The sequence below is a fragment of the Oncorhynchus clarkii genome, chromosome 8 (assembly GCF_045791955.1).
Source record: "Oncorhynchus clarkii lewisi isolate Uvic-CL-2024 chromosome 8, UVic_Ocla_1.0, whole genome shotgun sequence".
Taxonomy (NCBI): domain Eukaryota; kingdom Metazoa; phylum Chordata; class Actinopteri; order Salmoniformes; family Salmonidae; genus Oncorhynchus; species Oncorhynchus clarkii.
In genome coordinates this window covers 14,030,480-14,045,606 of record NC_092154.1, presented here as the reverse complement: position 1 = coordinate 14,045,606, position 15,127 = coordinate 14,030,480, and the positions used below count along the sequence as shown (strand labels likewise).

The window sequence follows — 15,127 nt, the reverse complement described above, 5'->3', positions numbered from 1 at the left end:
TTAAAGTGGCTGGAGTTGAGTCAGTGTCAGTGTGTTGGCAGCAGCCACTCAGTGTTAGTGGTGGCTGTTTAACAGTCTGATGGCCTTGAGATAGAAGCTGTTTTTCAGTCTCTTGGTCCCAGCTTTGATGCACCTGTACTGACCTCGCCTTCTGGATGATAGCGGGGTGAACAGGCAGTGGCTCGGGTGGTTGATGTCCTTGATGATCTTTATGGCCTTCCTGTAACATCGGGTGGTGTAAGTGTCCTGGAGGGCAGGTAGTTTGCCCCCGGTGATGCGTTGTGCAGACCTTACTACCCTCTGGAGAGCCTTACGGTTGTGGGCGGAGCAGTTGCCGTACCAGTCGGTGATACAGCCCGCCAGGATGCTCTCGATTGTGCATCTGTAGAAGTTTGTGAGTGCTTTTGGTGACAAACCGAATTTCTTCAGCCTCCTGAGGTTGAAGAGGCGCTGCTGCGCCTTCTTCACGATGCTGTCTGTGTGAGTGGACCAATTCAGTTTGTCTGTGATGTGTATGCCGAGGAACTTAAAACTTGCTACCCTCTCCACTACTGTTCCATCGATGTGGATAGGGGGGTGTTCCCTCTGCTGTTTCCTGAAGTCCACAATCATCTCCTTAGTTTTGTTGACGTTGAGTGTGAGGTTATTTTCCTGACACCATACTCCGAGGGCCCTCACCTCCTCCCTGTAGGCCGTCTCGTCGTTGTTGGTAATCAAGCCTACCACTGTTGTGTCGTCCGCAAACTTGATGATTGAGTTGGAGGCGTGCGTGGCCACGCAGTCGTGGGTGAACAGGGAGTACAGGAGAGGGCTCAGAACGTACCCTTGTGGGGCCCCAGTGTTGAGGATCAGCAGGGTGGAGATGTTGTTGCCTACCCTCACCACCTGGGGGCGGCCCGTCAGGAAGTCCAGTACCCAGTTGCACAGGGCGGGGTCGAGACCCAGGGTCTCGAGCTTGATGACGAGCTTGGAGGGTACTATAGTGTTGAATGCCGAGCTGTAGTCGATGAACAGCATTCTCACATAGGTATTCCTCTTGTCCAGATGGGTTAGGGCAGTGTGCAGTGTGGTTGAGATTGCATCGTCTGTGGACCTATTTGGGCGGTAAGCAAATTGGAGTGGGTCTAGGGTGTCGGGTAGGGTGGAGGTGATATGGTCCTTGACTAGTCTCTCAAAGCACTTCATGATGACGGAAGTGAGTGCTACGGGGCGGTAGTCGTTTAGCTCAGTTACCTTAGCTTTCTTGGGAACAGGAACAATGGTGGCCCTCTTGAAGCATGTGGGAACAGCAGACTGGTATAGGGATTGATTGAATATGTCCGTAAACACACCGGCCAGCTGGTGTTCTTTGGATGCAACTCAGCATTCTTTGTCCTCCAAACACGACAAGTTTAGTTTTTACCAAAAAGTAATATTTTGGTTTCATCTGACCATATGACATTCTCCCAAACTTCTTCTGGATCATCCAAATGCTCTCTAGCAAACTTCAGACGGGCCTGGACATGTACTGGCTTAAGCAGGGGGACACGTCTGGCACTGCAGGATTTGAGTCCCTGGCGGCGTAGTGTGTTACTGATGGTAGGCTTTGTTACTTTGGTCCCAGCTCTCTGCAGGTCATTCACTAGGTCCCCCCCGTGTGGTTCTGAGATTTTTGCTCACCGTTCTTGTGATCATTTTGACCCCACGGGGTGAGATCTTACGTGGAGCCCCAGATCGAGGGAGATTATCAGTGGTCTTGTATGTCTTCCATTTCCTAATAATTGCTCCCACAGTTGATTTCTTCAAACAAAGCTGCTTACCTATTGTAGATTCAGTCTTCCTAGCCTGGTGCAGGTCTACAATTTTGTTTCTGGTGTCCTTTGACAGCTCTTTGGTCTTGGCCATAGTGGAGTTTGGAGTGTGACTGTTTGAGGTTGTGGACAGGGGTCTTTTATACTGATAACAAGTTCAAACAGGTGCCATTAATACAGGTAACGAGTGGAGGACAGAGGAGCCTCTTAAAGAAGAAGTTGCAGGTCTGTGTGAGCCAGAAATCTTGCTTGTTTGTAGGTGACCAAATACTTATTTTCCACCATAATTTGCAAATAAATTCATTAAAAAATCCTAATGTGATTTTCTGGATTTTTTAAAATTTATTTTGTCTGTCATAGTTGAAGTGTACCTATGATGGAAATTACAGGCCTCTCATCTTTTTTAAGTGGGAGAACTTGCACAATTGGTGGCTGACTAAATACTTTTTTGCCCCACTGTATATGGGGGATTGGAAAAGATGCAGACAATTACATTGATAGAAGCCACAATCAGTAATATTAAAACAACTGTAACGATGCATTTGAGAGACAATAAGAGCTCATTTATTTATATTTTCAATAAACATTAGAGACAATATATTTTACAACAATTTAAGCCAACCCCATCTGTTTCACCCCATAGTTGCGCACCTGTTGATTTCGTTGCTAAACAACCAACCAATGTATAGGAACAAATAGCAGCGTAAACATACAGAGGTCCCAGTCATACCTACAGAGGGTGGTATAAAAATCAAATAAACATAATTTAAAGACAGTAAGTTTTAGTTGAAACTATGTTTTTATCACCAAATGTGACAAATATAGTCAACTATATGCCTGTTACAACAAAAAATTATGTTTTTGTCACATACACCAGATAGGTGCTGTGAAATGTGTTGTTTTACAGGGTCAGCCATAGTAGTACAGCGCCACTGGTGATAGTTAGGGTTAAGTGCTTTGCTCAAGGGCACAGAGCTTTGACCTTTTTTACCTCGTGTATTCAAACCAGCGACCTTTCGGTTACTGCCCCAACGCGCTAACCGCTAGGCTACCTGCCACTACCTACTAGTCATTAGAGCCAAGAACAGACATAAATCAAATTATTTCCTGAGCTAAAATAAAAAATAAAATCACAGAAATTTTCCAATCGCACAAAAAGCTTTTCTCTCAAATTTTGATAACAAATTTGTTTACGTCCCTGTTAGTGAGCATTTCTCCTTTGTCAAGATAATCCATCCTCCTGACAGGTGCGGCACATCAAGAAGTATGATCATTACACAGGTGCACCTTGTGCTCGGGACAATAAAAGACCATTCTAAAATGTGCAGTTTTGTCACACAACAATGCCACAGATGTCTCAAGTTGAGGGAGTGTGCAATTGGCATGCTGACTGCAGGAATGTCCACAAGAGCGGTTGCCAGGTAATTTAATGTTAATTTCTCTACCATAAGCTGCCTCCAATGTTGTTTTAGAAAATTTGGCAGTACATCCAACCGGCCTCACATCCGCAAACCACGTGTATGGCGTCGTGTGGGCAGGGAAATTGCTGTTTAAAGGAAATGAGCGGTTTAGGATCAGTCCTTTGTACTGTAATGTTAGCTACTGTTTAAAGGAGAGGAGCGATTTTGGTATCAGTGATCAGTACTGTAACGTTACTGTTCAAAGGAGAGGAGCGGTGTGGAACATGCCACTGAGCCCAGAGGAATAGCCTAGCTAGTGCTGATGTCGGCCAGTTCCTAAAATGTGGGTTTCGTCATTTTATGAGGTTGCCAGGACCACAATGACAGGGTTGCTATTCCAGCAGAGTAGTGCCCCTGTTCCAGTCCCGCCCTCCTCCCTCAGTCTGGCACCAAGGCAGCAGCCTCCTCCATTACAGTCCAGCCCTGCTCCCCCAGCTTGGCACCGAGGCAGCAGACTCCTCTGTTGCAGACACACAGATGATACTAGGCTGCTTCCCAATACTCTTAATATCCTTTGACCTATTGTATGACCTTGTGTCATCACTCCAAATGGAGGAAGCTAATTTACAGCTAACTGCTGTTTTCACCTTTATTCTTGCAATGCTACCTAGCCTGCATCCATCAAGTCCGCTCAAATCAGTGAGGACAAAGAAATAGGCCATAGATAAGGACGTTGCTTGGTAGTGTTGGAACGTGGCCCGGACATGACTATGATTCAGCCATGCAGGGGGCCCGGGGCCCGGGGCCAGGGTCAATATTCAATCACCATCAGTGATCATCAAGACCCGACCAGTGGGATTTCACCCAGAGGCTAATGCATTTTGTCCTGAACTTGACCTCTGCTGTGTCTGTTATGTTACAGTAGCACTGGGGTCTAGGAGCGGAGCGAATTGTTCTGTTCTACAGGGTCATCGAAGAAGAGCCTATGATGTCTCAGAGACAAAGCTCCCAGAGGGACACAGTACTGTACATTCGTCATCAGTCAGTCGATACGTTTCACTGTATGAATGATGAAAATATTCTGAAAGTAGAGGGCTGTTACACTATTGGTGCTAACAAGCTAAGCCAACACAGTCTAACCACCTAGCTAACGAGACATTATAGATGTAGAACAGCTCTGACCAGGTTTGTGTTCTGTAGGGCTGGGTGGTATTCAAATGGTCATACCTTCATACTGTTCCTGTACCATACCGGGGTATGCAATATTTTCGGCAGTGTTCCTGTACCATAAAGGGGTATACGATATTACCGGCAGTCCACACAAGGGATGTTTTTTGGACGCAGAAACAATTTAGGGAGCAGGAATCTTGATCCAGCAGGGGTTGATTGTCTCTGCTATAACCAAGAAGTTTGATCTTGCAAGCTAGCAAGTTAGCAAACAAATTGCATAGCTGGAGCCCTGAGCTGGAGATAATCTTAAATCACATTATATACTGAACAAAAACGCAACATGTAAAGTGTTGATCCCATGTCTCATGAGCTGAAATATTTCAGAAATGTTCCATATGCACAAAAATGTTGTTCACAAATCTGTTTAAATCCCTGTTAGTGAGCATTTTTCCTTTGCCACTTGACAGGTGTGACATATCAAGAAGCTGATTAAAACAGCATGATAATTACACAGATGCACCTTGTGCTGTGGACAATAAAAGGCCACTCTAAAATGTTCAGTTTTGTCACACAACACAATCCCACAGATGTCTCAAGTTGAGGGAGCGTGCAATTGGCATGCTGACTGCAGGAATCTCCACCAGAGCTGTTGCCACATCCAACCTCCAACAATGTCAATTTTCTCTGCAAAAGGGTCATTACTGATGAGTCACGGTTGAACTGAAATTACTATTTTTCAGAAGAAGCCAATAGGTTTCTAAAAGCTACACTCAAAGTAGTTATTTTCTCTGCAGGTCTAAGGCTACTTCCTGCTGCAGATAAAAGCAGCAAAACAAAGAGCGACATTCTGCTAAACCTCAGAGAAAGTACCTCCAGTTTTATCGATAGGGAAGCAGAACAACAGGTCTCTATTTTTACAAAACCCAGACACCCACTGAGACCGGGATGGAAGGAGAATGGTGCATAAACAAAATGGTCAATCCTCATCCTGCCTGTTTATGTGCAGCTCTCTGAGAGAAGCTAAAAGAAACAATGCATGTCAATGCCTTTCAGGTGTCAGGTGAGCTTGACACTACGTGACAGAAAAGCAATCGTCGCACCCCCTGTTGTGCACTGTGTACACACTATGCACGTGTGCATGCATGCATTTGAGCTCTAGACAGACAGACTTTTAATACGGGCTTGTTATAATGCGTGTACAGTCTACACTGTAGTTGTGTGCAGTATGTTGATTGAGAAGTCAGAGAGGGAGGAAGAGAGGAAGTGGGTCTGGAGTAGCTACGTAAATAATTGGAGTGTATCCACGGGGAGGTTGTGACCTCCAGCACTTCCTCGCTCTTCCTCTCTGCCCCGGCTAAGCCTCAGTCTGTGCTCAAAGGTAAAAACAGCCCCCCTGGAGCGCTCTTCCTTTCGCTGCGTGCCAATGACGTGACGGCGCCATTTAATAATAATCCCACGTGGATGAGAATAGTTCAATCGGAGACGTGGGCTGCATCGGAAATAACACCCTATACCCTATTCAGTGCACTACCTTCCACCAGAGCCCTATGGGATTCCCTATAGGGAACAGGGTGCCATTTGAGACCGTCACAGCCAGACCCCTCACAGAGAGCTCTGCCTGGACAGGCTAACCGTGCATTAGGAGGGGGAGAACATAGAGAGAACGTACGGTGGTCGAGAGACCTCTGTCACTAAGTATCGTTTTTTTGACAATACAGGGCTTAATGGATTCACAGCATATATCTAATGATTGGGATTAGACTTGTGCAAACAGCCCCTTTCTATAGTCAGTAGCCTAACCTGTATTATATACAGGAAGCAGAGGCAATACTGTTTAACACTACTTAAGGGTACAACATTTTGTGCTTGCGCAGACATACACAGTATACAGAGACAGATATAGGTTCAAACAGAAAGTAAAAAGCGAGGAACAAGGGAACAGAGAGAGTGTCACTGTAATTTGAATGCATGACTCACAAAAGGTTTCAGTTCAGTTCTAGCAAAGCATCTTTTCAAGTGACTAGAAGCCTTGTTCAACAGCAAAGGGTTTGTTCAGTTTCAGGATATGGGCGGGGCTGGTGAGAATAACTCCTCACTGCCTTCAGCCAGCCAGCCAGCCAGCCAGCCAGCCAGCCAGCCAGCCAGCCAGCCAGCCAGCCAGCCAAAACAGAATGTGATGAGTGTTTCCCCTGCCATGTTGTCCCACCAGGCCCTCTCCCAGTCCCCCTGCCCTGACAAGCACATAGCTGACAGTGAAGACACAGGCATTCTGATCATACCACAGCAGCAGCCACTAACCACACAATGAGCTCTGCATGATGACTATCTGTGACACATCCAGAGACAAGAAACATAGGCTACATAAGATCTGGACTCAAAGACTTCCTTGTTAAATATCAAAACACTTTGAAAGAAAGCTTTCTAATCAAATATCATGGTACAATTGTATGTATTCCATTCTTTAGTGGGCATTCAGTAACTGGGAGAAAAACCAGTGCCCGCCGCAATATGTACATCACCTGGAAACATTTAAAATGATGCTTTAATATCTTCAAACTGATTGAATATTTGGGAGAGTACGACACCTAAGGCTTTCATGTGGATGTTTTGAGAGGAGTTTTTTGTCCAGCATCAGCAGAGCGACAGGAAGCCGATCTATGGTGACAACACCTCCGTAACTCTGGTAATGACAGGGCTGTACTTCCTTCCCCTCTGCACGTACTACACAATTTCAAAGACTACTACATTCACAGAGAGTGCAATTTCCCTAATAAATAACTATGCATAAAATATGTCCTGACAGTTCAACCTGATGAAATGAAATACATTCGGCTATAAATACACTAACGTTCCCATGTGAACTGATTGTACAGTCCCTCTCCCATGTCAAGGTCTGTCTCCAACAGTCATAGAGAAACAGGAGAGAGCACTGAGAATAAAACCACAGAAAAAAAAAACAGGTCCTCTCTGTCCCCCCTTAGCCCGACCCCTTCACCAGCCTCTTTCCGACCACAGTCCCCTTTTCCCTTCCAACAGAGTAAACAATAGGGTGCTATTTAAAGCTTCCCCATGACACCCCTCCACCACTCGCATCATGGAAACTCAGCCAGAGCACCTCGGATGCTGCAGCTCAGCCAACATTCCAGGCCATAGCGTTCGTCCCCGTTTATTCCCTCGCTCTAGGGAGAGGAGGACGGCTCGATAAATACGCACGGCACAGCCCTAGCAGGTTACCGCTGAAGAGCTCCAGCAAGGGTGAGACGGGGTCGTATTCATTAGGGCACACCGCAGCAAAACGTTTTGTAACGGAAGTGTCAGGTTGTCTCTTCCAGTTTCAGTCTGTTTTCTACCTTTTGGTGCCTAATGAATACGACCCAAGGTGGGACGTTAAGATGGTGAAATACCATTGAGACATACTCGGGCAATCTGGGATCAGGGCATATGTGCCCTTGAGAAGCTAAATACTGAGACTAACACTGAAGAAATGTACTCTTTGTAAAATGTTATGCTCCAAACTAACTTTCACAGGATGTAATGTTGAAAAAAAACAGGCTTTGATAACTGCCAGGAGAGATAATCAATCAAACATGTTCATTGTTTTCGGTCGGTCATACTCTGACCTTTCTGCTCTGGAGCGCAAAACGGAATTGCACATCAGTGCCGCTTTTGTTCAAAGCCAAATCAAAATGACCACTTTAAAAACAGATTCATCTACCAAATGATTATTCAAACAAGGTTGGTGTTTGATGTATTGTACTGGAGTCTTTTGAAGAGAAGATGTTAAGCAGGCAGTCTGAGGCTTGTAAGGCTGCCAGGTCTGTCTTCTTGACTTCACTTAGTTTGGCCTTGTTTCTGTGTGCACCCTTTTTGATCCACAGAGAACCGACAGTGACATCAGTAAACAACAGAAAATGAAAGTCTCTACAATATTTGGTAATTAATACAATAGCTTTGAACAACACTGTCAAACCAGGGGTGTATGCAACTGACAACGTTAAGAACAGAAAACAAGACTTTCTTATTGGACAAGTTCAATGTTTTGGCCCGTTTGCCTCCTAGGGAATACACACACCCCTGCTGATGGCGATGTCACGTGGCCATTTGACTGACAATGGTCTGAAATCTGAGGGGATAAGGGTCATTGACAGGTGACATCAGATTGCGACGCTTACCTGCAGCACAAACTTCTGATCAATGTAGCGCTTGGCGATGCTGGGCTGAAAGTCTGGGTTCTCCAAGAATCGCAGGAGGAACTCGTAGACAAGCTGGGAAAAGTCAACGAACTAAATCTGAGCCAAATGAAATATACATATAGCGCATAATACCAGGTATAACACATGTGTTAAAAAAAAAAAAAAGTAGAGTTAAAATGAGGTCAAGTTGAAGTGACGTGGTTTTACCTGTATGTGTGGCCATGAGGCCTCGAGAGTAGGCTCGTCCTCCTCTGGGTCAAAATCAGGGTTCTCACTCGGCGGAAGAGTCCGGAATATGTTGGTGCAGATCTGTGAACAAAAGGGCATTTCATGAACACACTAAAACTGCAACAAAAAAAAATGACGCAAAAGCACATGGACAAACGGCAAACTTTTACCCACTGGACATAGTCAACTTCGACCTTAGGTTTGGAGAGCTACATGAAATTCAAAGATTAAACAGGTGAAATGAAATGCCTTAGGAAATATCACTCTGGTTATTCTTTCATGATGTATTGTATGAGTGGAAACCTAATGAATAATAAACAGTGTATTGTAATACCTCTTGTATTACTCTTGTTATTGTGACCTCTGGTCACAAGACATATTACAAGACAAGAGGTATTACAATACACTGTTTATTATTCATTAGGTTTCCACTCATACATACATCATGAAAGAATAACCAGAGTGATATTTCCTAAGGCATTTCATGTCCAATGCAGTTTGGCCCGCTGTAACAATCAGACTGAAGTCTAAGAATACTAGGCTACATTAAAAAGTTACACGATGTGGATTTGCTGATGTCCTGAGGGAAAACTTTATAGCCAAATGCCTAGCTGCTGTCGACTTCCTTAAAAGCCTCATGATAGTCCTAGCTTCCTTATCCCGGACTTATTTAAACAGTTTTCCAGTAATATGACCACATCAGGAGATTCAAAAGTGTCCTATATTTAGTCAGAGAAATTAAGATAAAGGCCTCCCGGGTGGCGCAGTGGTATAGGGCACTGAGTTCACGCCCAGGCTCTGTCGCAGCCGGCCGCGACCGGGAGGTCCGTGGGGCGACGCACAATTGGCCTAACGTCGTCCGGGTTAGGGAGGGTTTGGCCGGTAGGGATATCCTTGTCTCATCGTGCACCAACGACTCCTGTGGTGGGCCGGGCACAGTGCACGCAAACCAGGTCGCCAGGTGCACGGTGTTTCCTCCGGCACATTGGTGCGGCTGGCTTCCGGGTTGGATGCGCGCTGTGTTAAAGAAGCAGTGCGGCTTGGTTGGGTTGTGTTTTGGATGACGCATGGCTTTCGTCCTTCGCCTCTCCCGAGCCCGTACGGGAGTTGTAGTGATGAGACAAGATAGTAACGACTAACAATTGGATACCACGAAAAGGGGGTTTGGGGGTATGGACCATGACATAAGTTCCAGCTTTTAATATTTTAATAGACTCGCTGCAATTATCCAAAATGTCTCATCAACCCTCCAAACCACTGGTACTCTATCTGCCGGTCTGTGGGGAGGGTGCATGTGGCGGGAGTCTCAGTCAGTGGCATTTGGAACATGTTCCCAGCACACGCTCAGCTCACAGCGTGCTGTGGTCCTACTCACGTCCCGTGTTTGAGCTGAAAGGGGATTCAGTTGCCAGAACCAAATTCTGACCCAAGAAATGCTCCTGCATAGGCACTGATCACCTAGAGAGACTAATGACAATTTTAAAAATAGGGGCACCGGAGTCCTGAAATGTTTACTTTGCTCCGGCACGCACCCTTTTTGACAAGGAGAAAATAGAGCGCAAAGGAGGGATATGAGGAAGTAGGCGCACATTCATGTTGACAATGTTTGTTTTGCTGACGTTTTCACACTAGCTTGCTTGCTAAAGTTCGAACCACAGTTGACTTATTTGTTGCATTGTGGTTACAATTAAAAATGTAAAATAATGAAATTAAATGAATCCTATTCCTAATGAATTAACCGTATGAGCGTAGCGAGCGTGTCATTTTTCCAACGCTCCTATTGTGTTTGTATTTCATCAACAATGTCGAGTAGGCTACAAGCATATTACGGCTATAATATCGTTCAGACTACAAATGATTGTTGCATGTGATTATAATGACACAGGGTAAAGAAAACGAAGTATTCACATAGCACCGTCTTGAACTGACCCGCATTTTCCTGCATTCTAGAACACTGAGTGGAGCCGTGTATTTATTGTCTGTTTATTTAATTAGAAGGTGAACTCTATTAAAACATTTAAAAAAAGATTGAGGGTCTGGGTTTTGAAAACTATCGTGACCCGGCAGAGCAAATCATATTCATGCTGTGCTGCATAAACACAACTGGCAGTAATTTACAGAGGGGGCGTAGGACAACTTCCTTTTACTTGATTATGACTAAGCATGTTTCAATACATCTACCGTGGCGAAGGGTAGAGAATAATATAATCAAAACAGAAGGGGGGCAAAGATAAATCCATTAAAGGATTCTGCATCAGCCACATCTCCCCATTACAATTCTGTGCTGGAGACTCGGTTTGGAGGCAGGTCATCACCACCACGATCACTGCAGCAGAGGTGTATTTTTAGCTTTGGAGGAATTGGAGAGTGACACACAGCGACGGAGAGGCTGGCAAGAGTGCTACCATTCTGCACAGTGTGTGTGTGTGTGTGTGTGTGTATGACAACACCCAATTACCTATTGTCAGTTTGACAAGCCACACAGCTCTAAAGGGGTGACGAAGGAGTAAAACATTCTTCAGCTGACAGTAATGCAACTTTTGAGATGCCGAAGAGCTTGCTGCTACTTACTATACCATTTCCTTAGAGTTTAATTGACTATAAAATTGGCCTTCCGCAGAGGTGGCTGGATAACATTGAACATACTGAGCACACTGAACCATACATTGAATGAAATATCCTTATTTGGATGGCATTGGCAGCAGCCATTGAACAATGTGCAACGCTAAACACATAAGTGCTGTTATACCATTTCATTTTCATGACAGGCAGAGCCCACTTCTGCGACAGGCTCCGAGAGTGCACGGTACCCACACTACAAAGATGGCGCCATATGTAATTAGCTGGAGCTAACTAACAGCTTGGGTCGCTTTGATCTCCTTGGTGTAAAGAACGCTTTAGTGTTCCTTTCACTGGCCGAGGTTTCTAAAGCAACGGGGTGCTGTTGGACACCGTCTTGCATCTCACTGCCTTGGTGGAGGAGGTGGGTGGATGTTAGAGAGAGACAGTGTGCGTGTGTGTGTTGGAAACAGATATTTTTATCCAGGAAAATAGACAGAGACCATCAGGAGAAGAAGAGAAAAAGAGACATTGGGAAGAGGGAGGGAGGAGGGGAATGGGGGAGACTATTGATCCAGACTATAGACAGAGTCCCACTGGTGTACAAATAAGCAGCCAGTCACACATCCCTGCCACTCACACACAGATAGTGTGTTGAACAAAAGCATGGGGGAGGAGATGGAAAATTGTTGGAAGTATGTACTGGAATTACTTTTGAATTGTTTAGCTACTTCGGGAATAACTATGTATGTGCTTCGCCTTTCCTTGACCCAAGTTCATGTCTCATTTAGAATGAAAGCTGCTCAATCTGATGACACTGTAGTGCTGTGCCTGAGAGAGTCATCTTGAAGACAGGCCTTGAAGTGGTATTCAGGGTGGTATTGAATTTCCTGTCCGTCACTTCAAGGAACCTACTCTAGCTCAATAACACCTCTCTGGGTCCCTGGATGGTCTACAGGTGCAGCCCTGCCTCGCTCCACAGTCTCTGTGTAGTTTCATTCAGGGTTTAAGCTGGCCAGATCTCATTAGGTGTGGGGCCGCTCGGCCATGGATACGGGATAAGACGCCAGACAACCCACTACAGCCGGTGACAAAGCCTTTTATCTGCAGCTACGACGCTCCAGTCACCTCTAAGGTGTTCAAGGAGGACCGGACCTTAACCGACAGCCTCAATTAGGGACACCCAACACCAACTGACTAAACTAACAGACGGAAAGAAAGAAAAATACACATTGGACAATAACCTTGCATTGAACAATCAAATTCTGCTTCGGTTTGTGGGGAGTGGGGGGGACAGGTCCGGGGCTAGTAAAACTAGGACAGATTGTTCAACTCTTTTTCTAAACGATATGGTTCTCCCTTAACTGATGTAATCTGTGTATGATGTGATTTCATGTGTTAGATGAGAGTAGCTAACACCGCTTCATATCACTGCTTTGGGTGCATTCTCTTCACCACCCTGTGTTGAACATGCCCAGCTGATCCCAAACAAGCCAGTGAAAGAAATGGGAGTTTTTTTCCCTGGGCTCAATCAGAGGCATATTTCTCTAGCCTTGGTATAACGCAACTGATTGGCTGCTGGTGGTGTCACATGGGCCACATTCCAGGGAGGGCTGCCAGGCGGGAAATAAAGTAACAGTGTGATACTCATCCCGCCCTGACGCCAAATACCTCAAGACAACTGCCCGGGCTGATAACAACCACTGCAACACTCACACACACACAAATACTAGCATTATTAGCTCTGTTCTGTAGCACTATTAGCTCTGTTCTGTAGCACTATTAGCTCTGTTCCGTAGCACTATTAGCTCTGTTCCGTTGCACTATTAGCTCTGTTCCGTTGCACTATTAGCTCTGTTCCGTAGCACTATTAGCTCTGTTCCGTAGCACTATTAGCTCTGTTCCGTAGCACTATTAGCTCTGTTCCGTTGCACTATTAGCTCTGTTCCGTTGCACTATTAGCTCTGTTCCGTTGCACTATTAGCTCTGTTCCGTTGCACTATTAGCTCTGTTCCGTTGCACTATTAGCTCTGTTCTGTAGCACTATTAGCTCTGTTCTGTTGCACTATTAGCTCTGTTCTGTTGCACTATTAGCTCTGTTCCGTTGCACTATTAGCTCTGTTCCGTAGCACTATTAGCTCTGTTCCGTAGCACTATTAGCTCTGTTCCGTAGCACTATTAGCTCTGTTCCGTAGCACTATTAGCTCTGTTCCGTAGCACTATTAGCTCTGTTCCGTAGCACTATTAGCTCTGTTCCGTAGCACTATTAGCTCTGTTCTGTAGCACTATTAGCTCTGTTCTGTAGCACTATTAGCTCATTCTTGCTGTGCTGCTGTAGCAGCATTAAGCCATTCTTGCTGTAATGTTATAATGCTGTATAATAATTTATTTACTGTAACATCAGCCCCTTTTCAATTTCCAGAAGAAATACCTGCATATTTTTTTTCCTTCATATATGATTGTGTTAGTCTGATTGTGTTAGTCTGATTGTGTTAGTCTGATTGTGTTAGTCTGATTGTGTTAGTCATACTATGAATGTACTTTGGCTACCCCCTAGATGGACATGACTATTATTATTTCACAGCACACATATCAAACATGTCAAAATGCACAGTGGGAGATTGGGAACACAAGGAAAGAAATGAAGGAGAGGGAACTGGAGAGTGTATGGTAGAAAGAGCAAATAAGAGAGAAAGAGAAGCGGGGTGTGTCTCTAGCCAGGGTTGGGGTCGATAACTAAGTGAAATGCACTAATGGCACCAGAAGGCTTTAAGCTCTGTGTGGGGTCATTGAGGGACTGTGTGTGTGACACAGCAACGCCCCACTCAGTGGTATCTGCGGGGGACCAAGCTAAATCTGTACTGTGTGTGTGGTGTGTATTTGAGAGAGTGAAATAAAGTAAAGGGTGCTGTACAAAAGAGTAAAAGGGCGCAGGAAAAGGATAGAGAAGGTGTGGATAGAGATGAATCATCCAGTTATAGATGTAGTTTAATGGACCTATCATACCATAAATGCCAGAGTTCACGGAATTCAATGTAAATCAGAGCTCTGAAAGTATCTCAGCGTAAGTCCTCGTCCTCCCATCCTCATCGCTGACAAAAGAAGGCGGCAAAATCATAGACCTACACAATATGAAGTCAATCAAACATTCTTCACCTTGAACCGAGACAGCTGTGCAGCTGTAAAGATTGTCTTTCATATTACACTTCTCGTGTGTCTAACAGAGTGGGCAACTAGAGGCTAAACCATTCAGCTATCAGCACCCAGGGGCAGATGCTTTTTTCAGCGAGAGCCATGGTTACATTTATGATCTACCTGTTTGTACTCTCCATTGCCTCAATGATCAAAGCCGTCGCTGTGGCTCAGGCATAATGGACTGCACTTCAACACCCACCACTTCATTATCATGGGATGCAGAGAATGGAGAATCCCGAGGACGCCCTTGCCCATCTGTCCACCATGGTTCCTCCTCTCGCTCAGGGCAGCCCTCGGCCTCCAGATAAATAGCATTGATAGATGTGGTGCTGTTGGTGAGAGCAACTTTAATGACTAACCCTATTCAGAGGCCCTGCTCCTCCTAACATGCCCAGTTGTGAGGCTACTCTACAGGTAGAGAGCCATCAACACTCAAGACAGGCAAGTCAACAACCTATCCAGCAGTATAATCAAGCAGCGGCCCCTGGATGTGTACGTTTATCGATTTGGTACATCAAAATCTATAGGTCCTCCTAGGAAGGATGCCTACACGATTACCTATGACACACAAGTAACTTGCCGCGATAGCTAA

The 15,127-nt window shown here is 45.2% G+C and overlaps 1 protein-coding gene across 1 annotated transcript in view; it reads right to left on the bottom strand.

Annotated features, from left to right (window-relative positions):
* The window catches only part of LOC139414985 (protein phosphatase 2, regulatory subunit B', alpha isoform), a 73,787-nt gene that overhangs the window by 10,508 nt on the left and 48,152 nt on the right, over positions 1 to 15,127 (bottom strand). Inside the window, exons 3-4 of the mRNA XM_071162671.1 lie at positions 8,761 to 8,862; positions 8,533 to 8,625 (exon numbers count right to left, since the gene is read on the bottom strand). Coding sequence (XP_071018772.1) covers positions 8,533 to 8,625; positions 8,761 to 8,862 — 195 coding nt within the window. The remainder of the gene's footprint in view (positions 1 to 8,532; positions 8,626 to 8,760; positions 8,863 to 15,127) is intronic.